Source organism: Pleurodeles waltl, chromosome 1_1 (assembly GCF_031143425.1).
Source record: "Pleurodeles waltl isolate 20211129_DDA chromosome 1_1, aPleWal1.hap1.20221129, whole genome shotgun sequence".
NCBI classification, from domain to species: Eukaryota; Metazoa; Chordata; class Amphibia; order Caudata; family Salamandridae; genus Pleurodeles; species Pleurodeles waltl.
Genome location: NC_090436.1, coordinates 537,603,404 through 537,620,433, shown reverse-complemented (window position 1 = coordinate 537,620,433; position 17,030 = coordinate 537,603,404). Strand labels below are relative to the sequence as shown.

The 17,030-nt window shown below is 40.5% G+C and overlaps 1 protein-coding gene across 13 annotated transcripts in view; it reads right to left on the bottom strand.

The window, feature by feature from the left end:
- Window positions 1–17,030, bottom strand: part of CAST (calpastatin) — a 513,209-nt gene that overhangs the window by 259,007 nt on the left and 237,172 nt on the right. For 12 of the 13 annotated variants that reach the window (XM_069225757.1, XM_069225792.1, XM_069225782.1 and 9 more), the window contains 6 exons: window positions 13,120–13,227; window positions 12,936–12,980; window positions 10,647–10,742; window positions 7,592–7,672; window positions 7,465–7,512; window positions 1,574–1,681 (listed from right to left, as the gene is read on the bottom strand). In XM_069225757.1, coding sequence (XP_069081858.1) covers window positions 1,574–1,681; window positions 7,465–7,512; window positions 7,592–7,672; window positions 10,647–10,742; window positions 12,936–12,980; window positions 13,120–13,227 — 486 coding nt within the window. The remainder of the gene's footprint in view (window positions 1–1,573; window positions 1,682–7,464; window positions 7,513–7,591; window positions 7,673–10,646; window positions 10,743–12,935; window positions 12,981–13,119; window positions 13,228–17,030) is intronic. The other variant, XM_069225767.1, reaches the window with a different exon arrangement.

The following is a 17,030-nucleotide window of genomic DNA, read 5'->3' as shown; positions in this document are numbered from 1 at the left end:
TGTTCCTTTGCAACAGTGCAACGTCGATGTTATCTTGTAAGAATGCAGTACCCAAAGGCAAATAAATATTGTAACAAAGCAGCATCCACAGAGAAAGATACTCTGTAATCAAAAAGTAATCGTACAGAGAGAGTGCTATGTTATAAAATGACAGCATGCAAGATTTGTGAAAGACACCCTGTAACAATGCAGCAATGTTACGCTGTAATAACCAATTAAGCATACAGATCTGCAGAGGTTTAGACAGATGTTGAAAAGTCACGGAAATGCTGCATCCCTGACCAGAGAATGATCTTGCAACGATGCATAAGACACATTTGTGTTAAAATGCAACATTTAGAGTCACATAATTCTACACAGCAATAATGCAATCTTCTGTTTGGAGAATCTTAATAGTATTTCAATTTCACATTGTGGTGGAGAGAGGAGAGTCAACAGTGTGTTTCAGGTTAACAATGTGATATATATAATGAGAGAATACATTGGAACAAAACCGGAGTTGGACAGACAATTGCAAATTGTACTATTGCAGTATCTGTAGAGAGACTGCTATAATGCTCATATCTGTTTCAATTGTTGTTTATGTAGCACTTTAACTGCAAGGTGTCCAAATGCATCCATTTTTTGAGGTCTGCAAAGAGATGTCTATATGTTTTTTTCTCACAGTTTTCGTTGCCAACCATTGTAACTTTTGCAGACAGCTCATCGAATTGATAACTCATTTGAAAACTATGACTAGTCCCCCTTGAAAAGCTCACCCTTGGGGCATTGTTTCGAGTGGCTCTGGCCAAAAGAAGCATTATGCTAATTACAGGGTTTTGTTTTAGCTGAAAAAATGAGCAGCAGTAAACTGCTCTGTAATGGGCCATCACAAAAAAATATTTTCATTTATATCCAAGCTGGGAGTGTGTGTCAAAAGTGAAGGGTTCCAAATACTCTTCAAAACCCCCACCCGCACTTTTAATAATCACACTGTGAACACTTTTACACGTTAGTAAAGCCTGCCTGGCCAGAATAGTATGTTTCACACAAAATATTGGACTGCATTTTTCAAATACTAACATAAGTTAACTGTAATGTTTAAATAAGTGTAGACATATTTAAATATTGGCAATTTAATAGAATAATTGTGCAACATTCAGAGGGGGGCCTGATGACGAACGTTTTTCCAATGGGGGGTGAATTGATTAAATAGTTTGGAGACCACTGCCTCAATGTCTTCCCAAATTAGCAAAATTTTTTAAAGCAGCACCTGTTTCTTTAAAGGACACAGCCTACTTTATATTAACATTTTCCCATTTGGGTATGCAAATGAGGGAAAGAGGATTACAGTCTTTGCAAGCCACCATCCCTGTGTTCTTAGCTAATTGGAGGGGGAGTACAAATAGCAACCGGCCCAATTAATATCAACTATGCAGGTCGTTTGGTGCCCCCCTTCATTTGGACAGTTTGTGTGCATAGGTCACATCACAAAATAATAGGAAGACCACAAAAAAATGCACCAACTATTTCTGACCTGCTATTAATATATATGGCCCTGTATTCTTGTTCTAAGAGAAATGCATCAGTTTACCTCTTCTGGTTTTGCCTCTTCCAGCTTTTGTTTCTTCGTATCGGGGGAGGAAGCACAGGTAAAGTCAGACGATAAGGCTGAGACAAGGTCCTCCTCGCCCATCGGTGTCTGGGGAAAATGAAACAAACCTTTCTTAAAGGCCATGCCTCAAAGCATATAGAACACTTTTAATGCAAAATCCTCTTGGGATTTTTTCACTAAGTCATAATTTAAATCTGCCCATATATGGTTTCCTAGCCCACCTCATATTGAAGGTCAAACAGCACAACCTCAGCAAAAGACTCATTCAGACTGTGCTTCTAAGCATTTTGATGTCCTTGCTTATTTTCATCCTATGAATCCGAAGTGACACTATCAAATACCAGCCAACAATTCACTACTAGCAATACCAGACAAATTTTGACCAGACCAAGGCGTCCTCCAGGACTGCAGCTTTCCATCAGCCTTGAAAGTCCGAACAGAATAAGGTTGACAGGTTCCTAATGGCAGTGGTAAGCATTAAAAATTAAGGTCTGCAATATCCCAACAAATATGATGTCTGCAAAGTGAAAGACGGTTGGCATTCTTAAAAGGCCTTTAAGAGCTACCAGGAATTGATGACCGTATCACTTCCATTTACCGAGAGTAGGTCTGCATATGAAAATATGAATGATTCATAAACACGAAAACAAGGCCATGTACCTAGCTTTAGGGCATGGGAAAAAGTCATTTTTAAGAGTCCACATCCTTTACTTGGTTGCTTATCAAGAACAAAATTTATTTTCATGCTCTTTCTCTCGTCTACAGCTGGTTCTCTGATTCCATTCTAGGTCCCTAGACAGTGAGAATCACTAGATCTACTCCAAAATAAAGAGATCTCATGCCATCAATTTTCACACCAATTCGGAGTAAAAAAAGCAACATCATTACTTCTTACAAAAACCCATCTGCGCTTCAGAATTCCAGTCCTCTATGCACTAGGTCAAAAAATACCTGTCCAAAAGGTTAGGTAGTGTACTTGTATAATTCAATACAGTGTATTCTTTCATTCTATAAAGAAATGCTGGCGAGATAGTCTGAAAAATACACTTTGAACGTGAACTATTGAATCACATTCACTTTACCTCCCATTCAGATATGTCATATAACATTAGCTAAAATGCATGAATATCACCATTCAAATAGTTATCCATTTTGATACTGTGGTTGTATGCAAGATTTTATGAGAGCTCAACTCCACTTCAACTTCTGTATACCCTTTATAGTAGACAGGAAAAGAGGACAGCAACAGAACTAATCGCAACAAGCCAGAGATAAAGAGTATGCTGCAAAACACAACCCTTGTGACACGACTTAAGTTGAGTCAGACAATACTCATTTCTATTGCATATTAAGACATGATCCTCTGACATAACTTATGCAAAACTACATCTGAATGTCAGATTTACCCAGAAAAAAATCCACATCAACAGCACAAGTGGAAGTGCTTAAACTTGCCCTCAGTAACATATGGTGGGTTTATACTATGAATATGTGTTGAATTTAGCAGGACATAAGTTGTGCATAACACTGTTGGAAAAATGAAGAAGGAAACGGCTCCAGCAAGAAGGGACAGGACACACAGAAGTCATGTAGAAAATACTACTTATGTTTAAGGACAGAGATTCAAGCTGTATAAATGGCCAGAATGAGTATAAGCAGGTTGGTGGAAGTCATCTAAACAAATCCCCCACCAACTGTTACAAATACCTCCTAAATGACATATCCTTAAATTTACCATGCCAAAAGCAGTACTTTTGAGAATATTATCATTAAGTTGTATTCCAAACAACACAGCGTTCACTATGAAAGTGGCTTAGTGCTGTAGAGGAAACTCTTTGAAAATCTACTCACAGATGGCTTACTTCTGATGTGAAGAGTCAAATGTTTTTAATTTCTTCCCAATTATTAAAATTATGTGAGCATCAGACCATTATCTAATGGGAATTCAGTTCATACCTGTGCTCAAAAAATCCTATTTCTACATCTTCTGTTTCTTTGTTTTTAGGGATTTCAAACAAGAGATGCGCTACAAATCTAAACTTACATTTGGGTACATATCTAGAAATCTGTTTTGCCTGATGCTTATCTACAGGTGTCTCTTTAGGTTATACAAGACATCTTTAAAATAATCCTTTTATGGACCAGAAGTCACTGGAGCCAGTATGACTAAACCCTGACACGTGGTTATGTTTTCTTAGGCTGATCACTGTCATTGACTAAGGGCCTGATTCAGGCGGAGGGGGTTGCTCAATCACAAAAGTGACAGATATCCCTTCCGCCGTATTACAATCCCATTATAGCCTATGGAGATCGTAATATGGTGGATGTGATATCTGTCACGTTGTGGCGGAATAACCTGTCAGTCAAACTCTAAATCAGGCAATCACGTTTTTATATGCACTAAAGGTACTGAATACTTTTATTTGGCAGGCCAAGGTAGACTGAATTACCAAAGCCAATGTGAGGTTCAATGAAGGCGCTGCTTGTGCTAGGAGCAAATGATAGAACAAACAATGTGTCAACTAGTGATCAAAAGAGAGTTCTGGATCAGTCTGTCTCCCAGGCCTTAGTAATTATGGCATTAGGGAACACCCCACTTGCTCAGATGATTTTGAGGAAGTAGGATTTTCACTTTTGATGGGTTAAATTTTGGGTGGTTGTTTTGTCTTCCGATAAGAAATTGAAGGTCAAAGACACTGTGGTGCCCTCATTTAAAAATGATGATCAGCAGTTTACTCCAGCACTGAAAACACACTGAGTTAAAGAGGTCATCTGCCACTCTCATGCAGAAATGCAGTTCCTACTACGCACACCTCCTTTCCTGTGGGTAATGACATGCTATCAAAGGTCTATTGAGAACTGGTACAATACTAATGAAGTGCTTTTGGAATGAGGGTCACTAATAAGGGACATCTGTCAGAGTACACAGTTGGTGACTGTTGAAGCTCATATACGGTTTCCGTTGAGATTGAGATTTTACAAAAGAAAAGATATTTAACTGGAACCCCTTTGTGCCATTTTCAGCGTTGAGTGCTGCAAAACAGAGCCAACAAAATAGATGTTGTGAATTTCTTTTAGTCACAATTCAATCTACTTTTTCCTCTTTTCATTTTAGTGACTTCTGTAGAGCTCCATCATGTACGTTCTAAGTGATAAACGTCTACTGTATCCATGTCAAAGACTCATAAGAGGCATTGCCTAAAACTACTTCATTCGCTCCAGAATGCTTTGTGCATGTGAATGTTTGACATAGATTAATATTCACAACTTTTCCTATAACCTGATATGTTTGTTTAGAAACTATAAACGGGTGTGGCCCGCTGAAAAATCTGAGTTTTGAAAGGTAGCTAGGATATAGGTGAACTCCCGTAAAACAATCATGTAAATGTTCTAAAATGAGCCTTTTGAGCCTCTGAACACATTAAATGAGCTTAAACTGCTTAGTGTCAGATCATATCTCCCAATTAATGCAAATGGTCAAATCTGACAAGCCCTGCCTGGCATGTATTATGCAGCTGGTAGCCACCATAGTTAGACCTGCATTATGCAAGCTACAGAGCATCTTCTTTGAGGCTGCCTTCATCCCTTGAGAGTGCAAAAAAGGTTTTGTAATTCCATGCTGTAAAAAATCCTTCAATAGACATTATAAGTATAGAGCCCCGTACTTACTCCCTTTTAACCCTAAAGTAATGGAGAGAGAGGCTGATGCTCAACTCTTCTCTTTTGTTATAGAGAATTCATTATTGGACACTACTCAAGTGTGCCTCCAAACCCATCATGGACGAAAAGTTACCTTTGTGGTCGTAGAAAAGGAACTTCATATGATTTTGGATCGAGGGGCTTAGCTGCCATGGTCTGTTAACCTCTTGGTGGTCTTCAATACCATATGCAACATAGTTTTCATAGACGGGCTGAAAGGTAACAAACTGGGTTCCTTTTTTGTCTGAGTGCATTCAGACAGTCATTGTGCCTCTAAATAGGTCTTCATTTAAACCACATGTCAGTGGGTCTCTTAAGGGTCTTCCTTTAGCCCTACGTATTTATTTTACATGAAGCTCCCGCAGCAAGTCTCAATGACTTTTAATCTCACCTGCATATACTATGAAAATAATACTCATCTTATTTCAAGGTGGTAACTGCGACCTGGCGAATAGAAAACTATATAGTTGTTTAGTGCAGTGTCTTGCCTGATGCAGGACAATTTCTTAAAACTAAATGCAGATCACCACTGTTATGATCATCTGCTTGGTGGCCTGGTGGTTTAGACCAGTACACCACTCCTTCAAGAAGAGGAAGAAACCTGGAAGTTTATTTTGATGGTAAATTATGAGCTCTCTGTGGCTTGTTTCTTTCATCTGAAAATCTTTAAAAATCGTACTTTTTCTACCACAGAATACACACTACAACCAGTCAGTTGTAGTAGGCTTGTCTGGGGATTATACTAATTACTTATATACCATGTTAACAATTTCAAATGATTTAGACACGCACCTTCAGTCTTCAGCTTAGGCTTCCTCTGGGATGCCGATTTCTGGTCACCTTTGTAGGGTGTACTGAATTTTAAATTACAAGTGTTCAATGCTTATCACCCTTTGCATCTCTTTCAAAGTCTTTGACTGTTCTCCCCTTGGAATTCCACGTGCCCTCTGACAATCTGACCTTTGTAAAATGCTTACCATATGGTTTTGTTAATCTGTAAATGGTCTTGGCGCTTTCAGTGACAATCACAAGCTCTAAACATTTTTAAAAACAAATAAATAATACATATATTGCGCCTAAGATGTGTCGATAAATGATGACTGATATTTTTGCAACTTGTAGTGTCATCAGGATGAATTACTGAAGTAATCTCCAAATGAGGCAAGCCTAAAAGAATGGAGAATATATGTCATTGTGACATGAATGCCATGGACACAGATGATGCACCCATTACAATGTCCCTCTGGTTTTAAGGTGTTACTGTAAACCAGAAATATCTGAAAAAGGCTCGGGCTTGAAACAAAACCATTCCTCTTGGAGTGAGATTTAACTTTCACCATCAACCTATCATTGCAAGTGGTACACCAAGAGGGAACGTAGAAAATATTTGCCTATAAAAGAGTGTGTGGAAGTTGCAATCCATCTTTAGTATCAATCATAAAATTAATATTTTTCATGGCCATAGCTATGGTGTTCTGATTTTGAGTCTTGGTTGAGAACAATCTAAACCTTTCCTTACTGCAGATGAAGTCACATAAATCTGTTAATCTAGAACAAGGTGCTCATATAAAAGGCTCAGCAGTTTGATGTAGAAATTCAGCTCAGGCTGAGTTAAGGTGACTCATATAAATATGGCCATGAGAAGCACTTATCGTATTTTGGTACATGTGCTGTTACTGCCCACCTGTGAATTAGAACCTGTGTTTTAGTAAAGATGATGTGCCAACATACTGTGGACCTTTCTCATTTATGGCATGTTTATGTGATAAGAAAACTTGCAACATAGACTAGTTGGTTAACGCAGCACTTGGACACTCAACAAGATTTAACAATGGTCGAAAACAATTAGTTTGTTACTTTTAGGGAATTAAGTAGTAAATAAGATGATGATAGTAATTGTTTATATATGGCATTTAAAAGCATTGTTTCACGTCATCTATTTGCTGTAAACAACAGATGTTACTATTCCCATATTTATTAGTAGTCAATTTTTCAATTTACGACGGATGAAGTGCCGAGTTAGCCATGACAGGATCTGAAGTTGTGCATTCTAAGCCAGTCACACCTGACGTCAATAGCAAGCCCTCAACTTAATGCACTATCTTGCAGCATATATATTTACTATTTTACCACTTCAAGACAAAAACATATAATATTGCATCTAGACCTACCATGGGAGCTTCTTCTGGTTTTATTGGAGTCCCACTGCTATCTTTGCCCTAAAACATGAAGCATTGACAGTATTACAATATAATACGAGACAGCATGTTTAAAAGTACTTTCTTGCTTTTTACTCACATCCAGTAAGTTTCTATATTCCGGAGGGATGGTACTATCATCTTCACCTAGTTTCTTTATCTTCTTTGATGTTGCCAGCTCCTGCAGTGTAACAAGGAAGGTGTTAATTGTGGGAAACACGCACTTACATACTTTAGCACTTGTGAATTACCAGTGCTCAAATGGACAGATACCTGAAATATAGTGGTGATTCAAGAGTATAGCAACACCATGCACTTTACAAAAATAAACAATTTACTTCTTACCTCTTACTTCAACATCCTGCGACCATCTGGGTGTGCAACAGAAGGCAGAGGGGTGTCTTTACAACAATCACACGTCTAACAACTTTATGGACACCACTGTCAGGTTACCAGAAGAGAAAGGCAAGTTTTGTCTACCATAAAAAAGCATCAGCCTGGGGGGCCTCCCACTTGGAATTACACCTAAACTCAGTATTACTAATAAGCAAATATGTATTATAGAAGTTATTGCAAGTATCCCAGTTGGATGCCAACTAGCTTACATTGAAGGGGATGGGTAGTACACAAAGTGATCTGTTATGTTTAGACCAAACATGTAAAATGTAAATAATTTTTTAAACAACTCCTCACACTAAGAATGCTGAATACACAAGTTCTAAGGCAGACATGCAAATTGAGTTTATAGTTTTAGTAGCCTATTATGAGTCTAATCTACGAGTTGCCTTGATGAGGGCGATAATTCCACACCCCGGGAACTAATGATAAATGGAGTGCATTTTTTAAAATAATGGTTTTGTAACTGTGCTGAGATTTTATAAAATCGTGAGCAAAATACTATAATTCTACATATACATTGGCATAAACAAAAGGTATATTTGCAAAACATTTATCCCTATCCTCCCTCATGCTAATTTGGCACAGTAGAGGTGGCGTTCCCCCAGTTTCTCCAGTCATCGGGTAAAATGACTGTGTCTGGGGGCCCTTAATAATTCTGGGAGCATCCATAGCGGAATTGGTCTCCCATCTTGTCTTCCAGTCACTATGGCCCTCATTACAACTTTGACGGGCGGCGGAGGCCGCCCGCCAAAAGTTGCGCCGCAGGAATACCGCACCGCGGTCTGAAGACCGCGGCCGGCATTCCAAGTTTTCCCCTGGGCTGGCGGGCGGCCGCCGAAAGGCCGCCCGCCAGCCCAGGGGAAAACGACCTTCCCACCATGAAGCCGGCTCGTAATCGAGCCGGCGGAGTGGGAAGGTGCGACGGGTGCTACTGCACCCGTCGCGTATTTCACTGTCTGCTATGCAGACAGTGAAATACAAGCGGGCCCTCTTACGGGGGCCCCTGCAGTGCCCATGCCATTGGCATGGGCACTGCAGGGGCCCCCAGGGGCCCCGCGACTCCCCCTCCCGCCATCCGGTTCCCGGCGGGAGAACCGCCAGGAACTGGATGGCGGTAGGGGGAGTCGGAATCCCCAAGCCGGTGCAGCAAGCTGCGCCGGCTTGGAGGATTCCTTGGGGGCAGCGGGAAACCGGCGGGAAACCGGCGGGAGACCGCCGGTTTCCCTTCTCTGACCGCGGCTAAGCCGCCGCGGTCAGAATGCCCCGCGGGGCACCGCCGGCGGTGCCACCGCGTCCCGCGGCCCTGGCGGTTACAAACCGCCAAGGTCGTAATGAGGGCCTATGTCTCCTAATTATTCCTGTTGTGTTCGGACAGTGTCCCAAGATTTACTCAACTGTCTGGAGTCAGCCCTGATGCTCATTTACCATCTTTTCTCCAGCCATACCCCAAGCCCATGTTCTGTGTTCACCCCATGTTCTGGGGCCACCGCATTCTTTTGGCTAGGCACTTTTTGGCTGTGGTGAAATTCTGATTCACAAGCAGTTTCAGGCATTTGGTTCGGTCCACTGACTGTCAGATCTCAAGTAGTGCTGTTGGTGCCTTGATGTTTATTGGCACCTCTGCTATTTTTTCAGTGATTTGTCTTTATTTATCCAGCAGTGTGTTATTGCAGGGCAGTCTCATAACAGGTACAGATACATACCCTCCACCTACATCCCTCCAAGCACAGATGATTCTTTGCAGACACAATTTTATCGAACTGTACTCTTGCGTATTATATTCTACGGAAGGTTTTAAGTTGTATCAGCCTAAAGTTGTCTTATATTGAACCACTCTGGGCAATGTGACGATATCCTCCCTCATATCATTCTCTATCATCTCAATGTCACATCTCCATTTGTTCCAGAGAGCATCAGCGTGTTGACCACTAGTGTAGTGTATCTTGAAGATACTGTCTTTATTGATGTTTATCCTTCCATCACTCTTCTCTCTAGTGGGGAATCTTCCATGGTATGTTCATCTACTACTACATAGACAAAGAATGTTTGAGTTGGAGGTACCTTTAGGTCTAGGATTCATTCATTTCTTATTCAGCTTGTAGGTGCGTGAAGGGTACCACCCCATTGGCATCCCATATCTTACTCAGTTTAGAAATGTGTATATTGTCCCTGTTTCTAAAACCCTCAAGAGTTGTTTTTACCTTTAGTCCACCCCATTTTCTTGTTGATCCTGAGATGAACCTTATGGTGCAACATTAGCAGAGATTCTGGGTTGAACTCTAAGAACCCCCTGAGAAATTACAATATTGTGTAATTCCAGGTTCCATTATCCCAGTATTTCTATTTTCTCCCAGGCCTTGCACTTGGTGATTTTAGGTGATTTTAGCAGCAGAAATCTCCGGGTGAAAGTAAACAGATCCACAGTGTTTCTGCATGTACCATAATTCTGATGGGGCAAGTAACTACTTTTTACTGACCTCATCTGAATGAAAAGGGTCTTCGTAATCTGGACCCACATGTATCCTTTATACTGCTACTACCACTAGTAATTTACCCAGCTGTTGAAATGCATGCAGTAACAACTTATACTTGAATAGTTGCACATCCAAGTTTCTCCTGTACAATGTAAATAAGAGCACGTCAACACCTCACAAACTGGGTACTATAAGATTAACGTTTCTGTTTATCTGAACATATTTTTTATATTCTCACATATGGTTCACTACCAATGAATAATCCATTAGGTGGCGTCTTACCGTAACCTCTGGACCAGTGTATTTTGGGGATTCTGGAACAGCTTCTGGCCCTTCGAGTGTGCCCATCAGTTCATCTAGCGCACTATCCAGTCCAGCCTGATGATGAAATGTGTAATGTAAAAAAGTAAGAATGAACCACAGAAAGCTGAATGTTTGTCATATGGAAATCTGGAATACATTTTCATCACAGATTAGTCTGACGTAGGGTTTCCATTTGTGATTTGCCTAAAAATAGGTTTTTCTCTTTCATTTTTACAAAAGTTTTCACATTCTCAAGTAGGAAAGAACTGTGCAATTTTAGGAAAGATTATGTTGTTGCCAGACTTGGCGATGCAAATATAGCCCTTGCAAATCACACCAACTACTGCTTTAGATCTCCTTAATTTTAATTGAAACACACTAGTAGCTCTACCGCCTAGTCATCATTGACACCATGGACAGCAACACGAGCGAACAGTGTTACGTGAACAAACCCCACACCTAACACTTCACCACAAAGGGCCGTTGTTGTAGAAAATATACAAAGGGTGCCCACTGGATGATAACTGTGCATCAGCACTAGAAGTTGTGGCACTGAGCAGCAGCACAGTAGAGAAGACAACCAAGAAAGCCACCAAACGCCTTTCAGTAAACGCCAGTAGACCTGCAGTGATTTCGGCAAGCTCTTTTCCAATATGACATTCATGAAAATTACTCACTTATTCGAGTGCAAAGGAGCTGGGAAAAGGGTTTAATGAATTAAAGCACAACAGACTGAATGTCAGTTGCATTAATCGAAGGCTTTCCTCTCTCTGAAATGAACCCTTGGAGGTGAAGTTAATGCTCAGTCACAAAACCTTCCTTTTTTCCAGTGTCTGCATCCACTGGAATCCGCTCTCCAATCAAGGAAGCGCCAGAATCATTGTTGCAATTGTGGTTTGTATTTTCATGTTCATAAAATGCTTATCTTCTCTCTATCTAAATACAACAGTACAAAGGAGATTGCAGATTACAGTATTGCACACTGTAGCGAATGCTAGAGAATTTACAAATTATCTGTTGGTATAGAACTCATCAGTTGAACTGACTGCTGTCAGCTATGTGTGAGACCTTTTCTTCTGCTGTTTAATATACACGGGAAGCTCGAGTGGTTCTAAAGCTCTTCACACAGTTTTGTGCATCTATTCATGGTCCAGAGACCTGTTTTTTGTGCCCATTGTTAGCAAAATGTGCTTCTATGAGGGATATTTGATTTATGACCCAGTCTGATATCTCCCAGATTCAATTGTAAATTACCAGTGGGTCCTTCTCTGTGAGTGTAATGTACACTGTGATTACATCATGAAGTGCAATTCAGTAAATAATATTATATTACGTTGGCAAGTCCAGGGGTGGGAAAGGTATTCAGCATCCTCACATTTGGTTGATTCTTCATCTCCTCATGGAGGTTCGAAAATGACTGAATCAGTCCTCTTCAGCTACTGAGACAACATGTCTGCGTCCTCCCACTCCACAAAGCAGATTACACTCATAGAGAGGGCTGTGGTCTAATTAAAGCCCATTGACCTGTTTGTGGGGATTTGGACAGGAACATGTCGACCTCCTTAGAAGGTCAAATCAACCCTCTGCTGTTTTAATCTATGCACTGGAAATCGTAATATAGTATATAGTCCCCCAATAGATAGTTTCAGTTTTCCACCTTTTTCCCCACTGTTTCCATAGAATAGGACACCCCAACATACATCAACAGGGACACAAAGAGCTTTCCTAAACGTTAGGAAATTCAGCCGACACTGGTACAGACATTTGACCAACACGAGGAGAAGCCTTGTGATGAATCATGTCACTCCGTGGTTGGATGTGGGCTTTTGCCCTACAGAAAGGAATACTTCTCTATGGCTTGCCTTCTCTTGTATACCAGTAGGAGAACTCGTAATAACATCATAAGCCAGGGAACTGACTAGTCAAACTAAACCAACACTTACCAGGCAGTGTGCAACTGTTAGTATACTATGTTCAAATACAGAAGGTTATGCAAGCAAGTACTTCATGGTTGACTGACTTTCCAAACAGAGCACATTGTAAAAGAAGGACTAAGAACAGAAAGAAAACTCAGTGATAACCTACAACCTGGAGAGGTGTAACTATTTAACATTGAAGCTCAAATGTAATTGTTTCACAGTGAACGACAGTTAAACAAAATATTCTGCCTTGAGCTGTAGGTCATGATGGGTACCACACTGTTCTGATTTATTTACCACAGGTAATACTGCACCAATTATTACTTGATTTGTACATATTAGTGCTTACCCCAGAGGATGCGGCTGCACCTACTGGCTTCTTAACATCTTTAGTCTGAAGGAAAGAAAGAATTGCTATAAATGCAAGAGATGCTGGAAAAGTACAGTGCCTTCAGTAGGCGCTAAACAAGCACACAGGAACAGAAAAGGTGGTGGAAACTCTTTCATATTAGCAGCTGGTTGTTGTCACGTACCTCAATGCTTGCTTTACTAGATGCAGGTGCTGCAGCGCCCGCCGTACCAGCAGCTGCGACTGCGGTGACAGGAGCTCCTGAGGATACCGGTTTCTTCTCACTTTTTATCTGGAAAATTAAAAAACAAATGGTACTTTAACTGGCCTAGAACAGTTTATTTAAAAAAAAAAAACATTTTCTGGTTTCATCTTGCAGAAGACAGCCTCTTCTTACACTCTCACCAGGGTTTCACTTCAGTCGAATGGATATGCCTCACAGTGTTCTTAAGCCTGCTCTTGGAAAGTAATGTTGTAAGAACTGAAATGTCTAATGCTGAAAATATTAGTTGGAATCCTCACATCATGGACATGCAAACTTCATAACCATATCTTACTTCCTAATGCCTCTTTACATGCCAAAATATCTGGAGTGCAGAGTTCAGACATCAGATCTCCAACTTCCACCAGCAATACTTTTTGTTAAGCAGGCTTGTGTAGCGAAGTAATGAGTGACTTTTGGGCTCTGGAAGCGACCTTTAAGTCATATACCTAATTCACTATGGGCCAATTTAGTCCTTCATCCTCCAGTAGTCGATAAGGTGAGTGCTGCTATCTTGGGAAATATTTGCCACTGCTGTTGCAGAGCTTCAAGTATGCATATTTCTGGAGGAAGCGGCAAAGGCAAACATACCAACTGCATTTTTTTATCTTTCTTCCATTTATTAAGATTGTATGAAAATATTTCTAAATATGGGTTTTGATTCTCTTAAAACACTACTAAATGCTTCCAAATCAGGGATCAAATGCCATGGCACAAAGGACTTACTTTACAAATCTTGAGTTCAGTCTCTCACCAGTACTATTACAAAGGCTGAAAAATAACAATGAGCTACCTATCGACTTTCCTAGAAGTGGCCCAAGTTGTTAGAGCCCACCGCCAATCAGGAGCACAAAAACCTGAAATCACCTCCACATTGCTCTACTGGCACTCTGTAACAATCACTTTAATGACCAGGGCAAGAGTCAAAATGTTCTGATTGTTCAAAGAAATAAAGGAAGCAAATATAGATAACATTGGACCAAGAAAGGAAGAGAGCAAGACGAAACTTAAGAAAATTAAGATAATAGATACGTTTATGAAGGCTTAGCTACCTCAGTTACTTTACTTCTAGGGTTCTAAAAAAGTGATCTGGACATAAATATTTTTTGATAGTAACCTGATCCCAGGATACAGATGCTGCATCTTAATTGAGATTATAACAAACCTGCATTATCCATATATTGGGTCAGAAATTCTTCACAATTGTTTTAGCAAGAAGTTATCTGATAATAAATTAACTCAATATGTGAATCAAGAACCTTGCAACTGACATTTTGCAAATTTAAAGATAAAGCTTAGAAACCCCCAAAAAATATTAGAAAACCTGTGTGTTAAATTACTGTTCAATATTTGCTCCGCCTTATGCCCTTCTCCAAAACTGCTCAACCTTTTCAAATTCAAAGATGATAGTGTATGAATGAGTCTTGTAAAGTGTGGAGGGGACCAGCAAGTTCCTAAGTCTAATTAGTCTGTTTCAGAGAAGGAGTGATGAAATGGCTTATATTTATGCATTTATTTAGTAGAGCTGTAACGTGCTGTGTGCAACATTTTGTTAATTCAGAGTGCAGGAAATGGAAACAACTCTGTACAGTTAGATGAACAGCATGTGATAAGGGGATAACAGGCCAGCATTGCTTGCGTCATAGCACTTTTTATTTTTATTTTTTACTTTAAGCCATGTTGCACAGCAGCTCGAATGAAACCCAAAAGAGTTCGCATAGGTGAAACCTATTGGCTTTGCCAATACTTGTTTTTTATAAAGTGTTGCTCCCAATGAGAATCTTCTAATAGTGGTAATAAATTATATTATGTTCCTGTGTCTTGCAAAGTGCATGGCTACTGGAACAGGCTGCCCAGCTCTTTCAGCCCTGGCTAGAGTGGGGAGTGTTTAGGCATAAAGATAAGTTTTTAATTGTTTTATGAAACTTAATAAGTTGTCCTCTAGTCTCAGGCCAAAAGGTAATGACTTCCAGAGTTTAGTCAGATAGATGAACAGGCAACCTCCTCCCCTGGCTCTCTTAACTCTGTGGACAGCCTGAAGGCCTAGGTTGTTTGACCTCACATCTCTGTTGATCTGGTAGGAATTGAGAAGCTGATGAAGGATATGCACACCCGCTTTATATCTTGCCCGATGTGTGATGCATAGTGCCTTGAATTGTATCTTACTGCTTATTGGCAGCCAATGAGGGGTAGTAAGTGCCGAGTGTGCTGACTGGGATTTAGGAATGCCAATCAGTGTTCATGCTGCGGCATTCTGGATAATTTGTAGTGTTTTAGTAACAGACAGTGGACTGTCCTGATAAAGGTAATTGTGGTAATCAAGGGGAGAAATAATTAAGCCTTTGATTACTGTTCTTCAAACCTCCAAATGAAGCAATTTCAAAGTCTTCCTCAAAGCTCAAAGGAGGCCGAAGCAGCTGGCTGAAAGCTTCTTTGCCTAGGAGGTGATGGTGAGATGCTTATCCAATGTAATCTTAGGGTCAGGGGCCAGTTACGCTGGTCCCAAAGTAATGGATTGTTGTCTACCACCAAGACCTCTGTTTTGACCCCGCTTCATTTCAAGCAGCTGACTGCCATCCAGTTGGAGATCTTCTCCAGACAACTGTTTAGTCTTAGAGAGGTACAGCCTGCATTGGCAGATAGAGAGATGATAATTTGCACATCGTCCGCGTAAGATAACATAGTGAAACCTAATGAGCAGATGATATCAGATAAAGGGCAGATATACAAGTTAAAAAGCGTGGGTCCAAAGGAGGAGACCTACGGCCATCCACATTTTAGCTAGTGCTATGCAGAGAGAAAGGGTCCCTCACTAACCTGGAAGCTCCTTTTGTTTAGGAAAGATGATAGCTATTTTAAGGCGCTACAGGTGATGCCGCGTCATTTCAGCCTGGGATACCCTGTCAGAGGCCACACTTAAATCAAGAAGAAGTGCTGCCAACCCACCCTAGATTAGGATCTTTTTGAGGTCTTCCATAGCCATCAGGATTGCTGTTTCCATGCTGCAGCCTGGAAGGAATACTGTTTCGAGTGGGCTGACATATTGTTCGGTTACAGGAATTCTGAGAGTTGTCTTTTTATTGCTTTTTCTAAATTTTTGCTAACACCTGGGAGTAGTGATATAGGTCTATAGTCTTAGATCACCTCAAGGTCCAAAGATGGTTTCCTCAATAAGGGCCATATCACATCATGTTTCCATGCATCCTAGCACACTACAGCTATCCAGAGGGGAATTGCATATGTCTGTCATGGCTGACAGTATGACATCCCCCCTTTCCAATAAGTTCTCCAGTGTGGAAGGATCGAGTTGCGAGACTGATTTTACTGTGTTTGCAACAGAAAGGACATTGTTTTTGTCTAGTTGAGGGGAGGTGGAGAGCTAAGGCTTGATTCTGTTGGCTATTGGCATTTCATCTGTCCTGTCATTATACTCTGTTGGTCCTCAAAAGGCATCATATATGAGTCTCACTTTACCAAGAAAGTTATTAGCAAGTAACTCACAACGTGCAATGTGAATCAATATTTCACAGGTAAGATAACTGCCCTTCATTGTCACAAACATTTCTTGCCTTGGGTTAGGTACAATGGTTTTCACATTCTCAAGTAGGAAAGAACTGTGCAATTTTAGGAAAGATTATGTTGTTGCCAGACTTGGCGATGCAAATATGGCCCTTGCAAATCACACCAACTGCTGCTTTAGATCTCCTTAATTTTAATTGAAACACACTAGTAGCTCTACCGCCTAGTCATCATTGACACCATGGACAGCAACACGAGCGAACACTGTTACGTGAACAAACCCCACACCTAACACTTCACCACAAAGGGCCGTT